Below are 10,742 nucleotides of genomic sequence, written 5' to 3'. Positions count from 1 at the left end.
TTATGGCACACTTGAACCCTGTATGTAGCCGTTTCATTGTTCAGCAGCCTGCCATGCTCTGCCGACCTTGGGACTTTCAATAGACTTGCATTAATAGCCTGCTGTGTGGTTTGGTAACATCGGGACTGTGCCATTTTATTTGTCGACCTTGGGCTTGTTAGCCTCAGCAGCCAGTAGCTGCTTGAGTGAAGAGATGCCTCTAGTTTCAGTGGGCTGGGAACAAGAGGCAGAGCTGAAGCCCAAGGTCAAGGGGTTTTCACACAGCCCCTAGAGCCTGGCACTTTGAACTCAGACTTAAAGCCTCCAAATTGTAGAATAAATTCCTGTTTGTTAAGGCCATCCCATTTGTGGTATATTCCTGTCAAAGTGGCACTAGGTAACCAGAACAGCCACTGACATTATGGATAGCAGGGAAACACTGTCTACTATAGTGCAAGAAGATAAATCCTTCAGATTGGAAGGCACTCAAAATACAACTGAGAAAAAGCTGCCTCCCCAAACTAGAGTTGACCTCAATTGACATGGATAGAGTAAAGTTTTCAGGACCTACATTTGCTAATGTGGCACAACTCAAAACAAGAGGAAGCAACTGCAAACATCCATTAATAACTGAACCATGGAATGTATGAAGTATAAATCTAGGAAAACTGGAAGTTGTCAAAAATGAAATGGGATGACTAGTATTGGCCATTTTGAATCAGATAATCAATCATATGGTATTATGTCAGGAATGATAAATTAAAGAGGAATGGCATCACAATCATCATTAAAAAGAATATTCAAGATTTATCCTGAAGTACAATGCTGTCAAGTGATAAGATAATATCCATACACTTACAAAAAAGACCAGTTAATACAACTATTATTCAAATTTATGCACCAAATACTAAAGCCCAGGCTGAAGAAATTGAAGGTTTTCACCAACTTCTGCAGTCTAAAATTGACCAAACATGCAAGCAAGAGTACTGATAATTACTGGTGATTGCAATGTGAAAGCTGGCAACAAGGCAGCAGCATTGGTAGCTAGAAAATACGGCTTTGGTGACAGAAATGACATCAGAGATCACATGATAAAATTTTACATGACCAATGACTTATTCATTGTAAATACCTTTTTTTCCAACAATATAAATAGGGACAATACACATGGACCTCACCACATGGAATACATGGGAATCAAATTGACTATATCTGTGGAAAGAAATGGTGGAGAAGCTCAATATCATCAGGCAGAACAAGGCCAGGGGCTAACTGTGGATCAGACCATCAACTGCTCATATGCATGTTGAAGTTGAAGCTGAAGAAAACTAAACCTAGTCCACCAGAGCCAAAATATCGCCTTGAATATATCCCACATGAATTTAGAGACTATGAAGAATAGATTTGTGGCACTGAACACTTGTGACTGACAACCAGACAAGTTGTAGGATGACATCAAGGACATCATATACGAAGAAACCAAAAGACCATTAGAAAGACCAGAAAAGAAGAGAAGACCAAAATGGAAGTGAGAAGACACTCTGAAACTTGTACTTAACAGAGATTAGCTGAATCTATCAGGAAGATATGATGAAGTAAAATATCTGAACAGAAGGCTTGAAAGGGCAGCTTGAGAGGACAAAGTATTAAAAGTGAAAGGTGCAAAGACCTGGAGATGGAAAATCAAAGGGGAAGAACATGCTCAGCATTTGTCAAATAAAAGAACTAAAAAAAGTTCAAGCCTCAAGTGGCAGGATACTGAACAATGCAGGAATCACCAGAAGAAGGTGAAGGAATGCACAGAGTCACTGTACCAAAAAGAACTGGCCCACATTCAGCCATTTCAGGAGGGAACATATGATGAAGAACCTATGGCTTTGAAGGACTAAGTCCAAGCTGCACTGAAGGAACTGGTGAAAAACTAAGGTTCTGGAATTGACCAAATACCCATTGAAATGTTTCCAGAAACAGACGCAGCACTGGAATCACTCACTCATTTATGTCAAGAAATGTAGAACAGCCACCTGATCAACTAACTGGAACAGATTGTTATCACATGAGATCAAATCTGAGGATCATTCAAAAACAGTTGCAGCAGTATATTGAAAAGGAACTTCTGGAAATTCAATCCAGATACAGAGCATGAAACAAGGGCTAGATCATTGCTGATGTCTGATGGATCTCGGCTGAATGCAAAGAATACCAGGAAGATGTTTACCTGTGTCTCAGTGATTATGCAAAAGCATTTGATTGTGTGGATCATAACAAATTATGGTTAACATTGCAAAGAATGGGAATTCCAGAACACTTATTTGTTCTCATGAAGAAGCTGTACATAGACCAAGTGTCTGTCATTCGAACAGAACAAGGGAACACTGCATGGTTTAAAATCAGGAAAGGTGTGCATCAAGGTTGTATCCTTTTACCATACCTACACAATCTGTATACTAAGCAAATGATCCAAGAAGCTGGACTATATAAAGAATGCAGCATCAGGACTGAAGGAAGAGTCATTAACCACCTGTGATATGCAGATGACACAATCTTTCAGTGATGATGACTTGAAGAATTTACTGATCAAGGACAAAGACTACAGCCTTCAGTATGAATTATAGCTCAAAATAAAGAAAACAAGATCCTTACAACAGGACCAATAAGCAACATCACGATACACAGAGAAAGAGACTGAAGTTGTCAATGATTTCATTTTACTTTGATCCGTAATCAACGCCCATGGAAGCAGTAGTCAAGAAATGAATGAACTGCATTATGCAAATCTGCTATTAAAAAAAAAAAATTAAGTGTTGAAGAGCAAAGATGTCATTTTGAAGACTAAGGTGCCCCTAACCCAAACCATGGTATTTTCAATCACCTCACATGCATGTGAAATCTTGTCAGTGAATAAGGAAGACTGCAGAAGAATTGATATATTTGAATTGTAGTGTTGGTGAAGAATGCTGAATGTACCATGGACTGCTAGAAGAATGAACAAAACTGTCTTAGAGGAAGCCCAGACAGAATATGCTTTAGAAATGAGACTGGCCAGACTTAGTCTCTCATACTTTGGTCATCTTGTCAGACAGGACCAGTTCCATAAGAAGGTTATTGTGCTGGGTAAAGTGCAGGGCCAGCGAAAAAAGGGAAGACCTTCAACAAGGTGGATTGACACAGTGGCTGCAATGATGGGCTCAAGTATAGCAATAATTGTGAGAATGGTGCAGAACCATGCAATGTTCCATTCCGTTGTACATATGTTCATTGTGAGTTCAAACTGATTCGACGGCACCTAACAACAACAAATACCATCAATAAGCAATGAGAAACAGATTTAATAAAACAATAGTATTTACCAACAGCATAAAAAATATGAAAAACTTAGAAATATATCTGACAAAAAATATCAAAGATTTATACTCCCAACATCACAAAATACAACATCAAAACATGTCAATGGTTTCTATATACTAGCAATGTATAACTGCAAGCACCCCCAAAAAGCAATTTATAATAGTTCCAAGAAAGAAAGACTTAGTATAATTCTAACAAAACATGCCCAGGTTCTATGTGCTGAAAACATGGATATACTTATGAAAGAAAGACGTAAATAAAAGGAAGGACAGAACATATTTCTGCATCAGCAAAATCAACATAGTGAAGATTTCAATTCTCCCTAAGTTGATCACATAGACTTACTTCAATTCCAATCAAAATCGCAGTAGGATTGTTTTAAATAAATCTAAACAAGAGGATTCTAAGTTTTATATGGAAAGTCAAAGGAATTTGAAGAGTTAAAACCATTCTGGAAAAGAACAATAAAGCTGGATGAATCACATTACTCAATTTTATGAGTAATTATAAATGCACAATAACCAAGACATAGTATGACTGGCTAAGGAGTACACACATAGATGAACTGAAAAGAACAGAGAGTCCACAAAGATAAACTCACACAAGTATGGCCAACTGATTTTTGACAGATGTTGCGATGTAGTAAATCACATAGTGTGGCTTTTCTGGCCATAAGTCTTTGTAAACTCTGTAGTAGAATTTGCTATGAGCAACTGAGTAGCTCCTGATTGTTAAAGTTATCCATCTAGGGTATTTCTGTTAGGAGAAGCACAAAGTAATTTTCTAGGAAGTTTGCTTTCTCTCAGGTGCATAGAATTCTGATGTTGAGATTGGTTAGTTTGGCCACTCTGCCAGGCTCAAAAGGAGACCTCCTAGATGCAGAAGGAATCTCTCACTGCAGCTGAGAGAGACACGAAGGACACGCATTGCTGAGAGAGACACCAAGAGACATGCACTGCTGAGAGAGAGACACCTACTGTTGGAAGAGAGAGTGAGAGACTGTCGGCTGAGAGACAGCAGGCTGATAGAGACTGAGTGTGTTCCTGAACTTGAATTGTAACCTGTTGTTTCCCTAATAAATCCCATAATCTGTGAGTTCTGTGTGGCCACTGCAGCAAATTATTGAACCCAGCAGAGAGGTGGTAGGTGCTGCAGGAGAAACAGTTGGTGTCAGAGTTGGTGAAAGGGCTGGAAGGAGGCAGCATATCTAACCTTGCAGGAATAGGCCTTGGGCTTCTAAAGGTGATTCTGTCTTCCTCTTGTGAGGTTAGAGGAAGTCAGAAGATGCTGCCTCCTTGCCCCTTTAGCAGATGTACAAAAGTATTTCAATGGAGAAAGAGCAGTGTTTTTAACAAATGGTGCTAGAACAACTAAGACATCTATTTGCAAAGAAAAAAAACCTCACACCTTTCAAAAACTCAAACTGATGTAAAATTAAAGACTATAAAACTTTAGGAGAAAATCTCTGTAACTTAAGGTTAGGCAAAGGGTTCTTACAAGTGGCATTCAAAACACAATCTATAAAAGAAAAAAAACTGAGATAATGGACTTTATCAAAATTTATAAAAATGTTATCAAAATGTTACTCTATTGGGGAAAAACTGCTAAAAGAATAAAAAGACAAGCTAGCAACTGTAAGAAAATATTTGCAAATCACTTATCAGATGAAGGGCTTACATCCAAAATATATAAAGAACTCTCAAAATTCAACAAGGAGGAAACAGTAAACCCAATTAAAGAATGAAGAAAAGATAAAGAATCATCACTAAGAATATACATAAATAGCAAATAAGCACATGAAAAATGTTTACCATCATTAGTCGTTAGGGAAATATTAACTAAAACCACAATTTGATTCCACTGAATACCTATTTGGATTTTATATATATATACATACATATATATATATATGTATATATATATGTATATGATGTATACACACACACACATATACACACACATATATACATATATACACACACACATAAAGAAAACCAGGTGCTCACAAGGATGCAAAGTAAGAACTTTACACATAGCTGCTGAGAAAGCAAAATAGTAAAGCCACTGTGTAAACAATTCAATAGCTTATTATAAAGTAATATACACATACCATATGATTCAGCAATCCTACTCCTGAGTATTTACCCTACAGAAATGAAAATTTAGGTTCAAACAAAAGTTTGACAGGAATCTTTACAGTAGCTCTATTCATAATTGCCAAAAGCTAGAAACTCATCTGTCCTTCAAAAAGTCAATGGCTATATAACTCCAGTTTATTCATACTATGGAATACTACTTACTCATCAATAAAAAAAATGAACTATTGATATCTGCAACAATTTGGATGAATCACACAGGCAATTATGTTAGTAAAAGAACCTAGTTTTATAAAGTTACATACTGTATGATTCTATTTGATAACACTATCAAAAAGATAAAACTAAAGTGAAGAAGAATGGAGACATCATCAGTTGTCAGGGATTAAGGGTGAAAGGAGGGTGTGATTATAGCACAAGCTTTTGGGGTGATGGAACTGTTCCATATCCTCATGGTGGTAGTGGTTATATGAATCTATATACATGCTAAAATTCATAAAGCTGTGTGCAAAGAATGTCAATTTTATGCATGATTTTTTTTTAATTAAAATTTTTAAAAAGTAGATAATGCTGGGGGTGGGGAATGCTGACTGGCTAAAAGCAACTCACAGCACTATGACTTCCCCAAAGTAATTAACATTTGCTGAACAAAAACATTGTGAACTGGCCAATCTTATTTACATTCCTAAGCTTCGGAAATTTAAACTGCTTTTTTATAGCATCATTAACACTTTTTATCATGATGTCTGTGACTGAAAAATACCTACTTTGCACAAAAATTCAATAAAAATGTCAAGTAAAAGTCAGAAATCTAGATTTCCCAGTCCATTATTTTTAACTTTCTAAAAATTATCATTAACAATAGCTAACTTTTCCTTTATATCACGTATGCTTAAAACTCAAAGCTGTTGCCATTGAATCGATTTTGACTCATAGCAATGCTAGAGGACAGAGCAAAACTGTTCCATAGGTTTCCAAGGCTGTAAATCTTTACAGAAGCTGGCTGCCTCATCTTTCTCCTTGTGCAGTGGCTGGTGGATTCAAACCACTGACCTTTTGGTTAGCAGCTAAACGCTTCAACCCCTACACCACCAAAGTTCCTTGCATGCCGAGCTCCCTCATTAAAAAGAGGCAGGATCTGTATTAAAGTCATCTTTTCATTACTCAGATATCATATCTTGCAAACAAATATTTAATTAATGGTTACTGAATTCACCTTTATTAAACATGGAACAAACTAAATAAGTAAGTCATTAATTTATCTCATATATGAAGTTTCTACAGGATTTCTCTTTTTACTGGAATGGGCATAACTGACTTTTAAATATAATTATTATTCTTTCTTGCTCTAAACATGGTGTGTACCCAAACTGTTAACTCACATTATTTCTATTCTGCTATACTGTTTCTAATTTTCTTTGTTAAGAAAATTAGGGTGCTTGTTCTCCAATTTACCTAAGTTAAATTTTCAATAAAGATTTGAATTTTGCAATTTCAATAAATTAAGACTAAGAAGTATGATAGTATAATAATAATAGCATAACATCCATTTTTATATTCTAAAATATATACTTTGAAGTCACTTTATACCATCAGTTGCATATAACTGAAAATGGACTTCCTCTGTCAGAAACCCATCATCCTCTGTCAAAAACCAGTCAAAAATATCATTACCTATAATGTCTGACTCAAAGGCACATAACAACAACAACAACATAATTATAATTATACTAAGTAACTGAAAGATTAACAAAAGACCTGATCTGACTGAAGCATCCCATGTAGTAATTTTTTTTGTAATTGAGTCTAGGATCATAAGCAATAATGAGTTCACTAAATATTTTAAAAAAACGAACTATTATGTTAAGTTGCCCCTTTCTGTATTTTAGCTCTGTTAATATTCAGCACACACAGTAATAAGGACTACTATCCACTAGGATCAAGAAATAATAAAGGCAATTTGCATTAAAAGCTACAGACAGAAATACAGTAGTCCTCAAACCTAAATTTTCACAAGCACCCTTCTATTGGCTTTAATTGGCTTCCACAGCATCTAACACTTATTGTTCAATTCCTTCATTCACCCCACCCTTGAATATGTCATTATGGTTGCACGAGGAATTCAAATCATACACAAGCACACTATCCTATAAAGTCACAGTAAGGGTAAAGCACACTTTGGGTAATTTTTGCAAGTTGGTGTAGTTAGTCACCTCTAGATCATCTGTGCATATATTAACTGTGCATACATGTTACAAATGAGCTCCTTGAAAATATCCATTTAAGCTAAATGTGATGAAAGCAAATGAATTTGTCACTAGACTGGATTTACTTAGAGAAACATTTTTTTGTTTGTTTGTTTCAAATTAAGTGCAAATAAAATCACTGTAAACCAATCCTAACATGTAATGAATTAAAAATGTATGTGACAAGCAATCTAATTTCAATTATTATGAGATTAATGAACCCTAACATGTATTAGCAGAATTGGGCAAAACTATGAAAAAGGAGCATTTCTAACCTGTTTGAAGCATAAGGTCACAGTTAACGTGGCAATTAAACAAGCTGCGTGACTATTAGTACACCTAGAGAGAAATGCCATTTCAGAAAATATTAAAACCAAGTTTTTGTAATCCAAGAATTTACAGTTAGCTCCACTCCTCAAACCTCAAAATGTCATAATAGAATTTTCAGTAAACTCATTCAAAAGCAAATTACCTGCTTCTGTAGCCATCTTTCATGCCTTTGTTGTTTCCTTAGATTCTTCAACTTGCTCCTTTCTCTCTTATTGAGCCTCTGGTTAATGGTGCCCAGTGAAAAAGTGGCCGAGTTCAAGAAGTCCAGAGGGGAGAGGTGGTCTTCCTGTTCTGAGGACTCAAGCATGTTCCTGCCAGCCAAGGGCAGGTCCATCAGGAAAGTCAGGTTGTTGGAACTAGCATGATCAGAGTATACTGCAGAAGCTTCTAGACTACACTGAAATTCGCTTCCTCTTTGTGTCTGGTTCTCACAGGGAGCCACTGAAAATCTTTGCAGTACCATATTAGGATCAAAACTCGATGGATTCTGAAAGGAACAGCTATTTTTACTACTTTCTAAAGGCAAGTCAGAAAGGTCAATAGGTTGTGTTTCATTTAGCCTAGAACAGGCAGTAGTCTTACTATGTATTTCATAAAAAGTAGGTAATAAAATCAGCTTCTCACTGCTGTTCAGATCCAAACTATGTGATTTTCTATGAAAAGCTCTCGCAGTGCATCTGCCAGTCACCAGCTGCGGAACAAAAAGCTGGTATTTTGAATCTGATGCTTTGTAGAGCAGTTTTTCATTCTCCATCTCAAAACACGTTGATCGCACCTCCAGGCAGAGTGCTTCTGTTAATCTTCCAGGACCATAATTATTTTGGGCCATGTTTAAAAGCCCAAGACTTCTTTTCTCAGAGGTGTTACCTGTCAGCAGAGTTTCCTTGTCACAACCTAACTGAACTCTAGGATGTGACAAGTATTTCAGCGATGGTCTCATTAGTCGGCCTGTCCTTATTGGCTGATAATCTGTCTGGCTCTTGGAGAGATGTACAGCTGCAAGTTGGCCACAAGAACATTTTGGCGTGCTGACAAAATTAAAGCCCCCTACACGGGCCCCACAGAAAGGACAATTCAGTTTTCCAACTGTCCGCTGGGTCTACAGGTAATAAGGAGAAGGGGGGGAAAAAAACACAATGCTTTCACTGTAAAGTAACCAAAGAAAACATTTAAAATAAATAAATAAATAAAGCTGACTACATCAAAGTTTTCTATCTCACAACAAGACTAGCTTTCTGTTTTCTGATTAGCAGACAGAACAGCAAACGGAAACAAGCCTTCCAATAAACAGATAAGCAGTTCTAGAATAACATATTGCAAATTATGCCAATTCAAACAATACTCCCAAGAATTTTTAAAAAGAGGCTCTAAAACAATGGGTTGAATATGGATACAGTGTTCACTAATGAAAAGAAAAATACACTATGGAACCAGGAAGCAAATCAGTCTACAGAGCTTAATTTGCAAGTAAAATCTCACAGAAAAGTGTCTGTTTTGATACACTTCTTGCATACCAAGCACTGTGGGAGGGAACTTTACTTAAGCAACAGAATAAAGCTCTTCCTAGCTTTTTTATATACAACCAGGAGATGTTGGTTGCATATATCAGATAGTGCATTTTTTTTTTAATTTTTGCAGAATTTTATTGGTAATCATGAAGCTGATGAATAAATAACAAATATGAGGAAAAGACAAAGAATCTAGAATCACATGAAGTTGTAATAGTGGTTACAGTTCCACAGTTCTTAACTCCCTCTCACCTCTGACCTTTGTTTATTTTCTGCCCTGAAATTGTGATCCAGGTAGAGAAAAGACATCTTTTCTTGAGTGAAGAAGAAAATTACATTTCTAAATATTTGACCCACTCCGATAGCCCTGTCCCCTCATATATTAATTTCTTCATAAACTTTTTTTTTTTTTTTTTGTGATTTGGGTGAAGATTTACAGAGCAAATTCACTTTCCATACAGCAATTCACATACACTGTCTCGTGACATTGACCACAGTTTACCACAATGCAACAGCTCCCCTCCCGCTTCATCCCCATAGTTACCTCCTCCCTGTGTCCATCCGTCCATGCATTCCTGCCCCCTGAGTTGTCTCCCTGTGCATAAGCAGCCCTTCTTTCTCCCATGATTGTTCTCTCCAAGGAGTGTATCTACCTCAGGTAAATGTTCAACTCATATGCTTGTCCTTTGTTTGGCTGGAAACCACAGGTGTGGGTTCAATTCCAGACCTGAAGGGCAGCTAGGGGCCACAGTCCAGAGGTTCCACCAGGCTCTATCAGGTCAGCAAACAAACATGCCCCCCCTTTTTTGATTTCTCCAAATGATTTTGTGTTTTGTTCCACATTGTTCTCCCTCTCTATCAAGGAGCTCCTACATAGATCCCTTTCCAAGTGGATGACAGTGGTAGCCAGGCACCATCTAGTTCTTCTGGTCTCAGAGTCATATAGGCTGCAGATCGGATGGTGAACCAGTCACTAGGACTAATTGTTTCCATGAATTTTTAGTTTTCTTCATTCTTCTTTGCTCTGGACGAAGAGAGACCCATCGTTGCATCTAGATGGCAGCTTGCTAGCTTTTAAGATCCAAGATGCTACTTGCCAAAGTAGGAGGTACAACAATGTTTTGTATAGTATGTTATACCAATTGAGCTTGATGTCCCCTGCGACTATGGTCCCAAGCCCACAGGTTCAACTACTTGGTCATTCTGGGTAGCTGACTGTGACCAAGCAGTGACCA

At 37.1% G+C, this 10,742-nt stretch overlaps 1 protein-coding gene across 1 annotated transcript in view; it reads right to left on the bottom strand.

Annotated features, from left to right (window-relative positions):
• The window catches only part of RNF180 (ring finger protein 180), a gene marked incomplete at its 5' end in the record, with an annotated part of 386,500 nt that overhangs the window by 368,589 nt on the left and 7,169 nt on the right, over window positions 1-10,742 (bottom strand). Inside the window, 2 exons of the mRNA XM_007952875.1 lie at window positions 5,438-5,473; window positions 8,142-9,098. Of these exons, the coding sequence (XP_007951066.1) occupies window positions 5,438-5,473; window positions 8,142-9,098 (993 nt within the window). The remainder of the gene's footprint in view (window positions 1-5,437; window positions 5,474-8,141; window positions 9,099-10,742) is intronic.

This window comes from Orycteropus afer, unplaced genomic scaffold, assembly GCF_000298275.1.
Source record: "Orycteropus afer afer isolate SDZICR_OR568_19922 unplaced genomic scaffold, OryAfe1.0 scaffold00362, whole genome shotgun sequence".
NCBI classification, from domain to species: domain Eukaryota; kingdom Metazoa; phylum Chordata; class Mammalia; order Tubulidentata; family Orycteropodidae; genus Orycteropus; species Orycteropus afer.
Note: the sequence above shows the minus strand (reverse complement) of the source record. Positions and strands in the feature narration are given on the sequence as shown.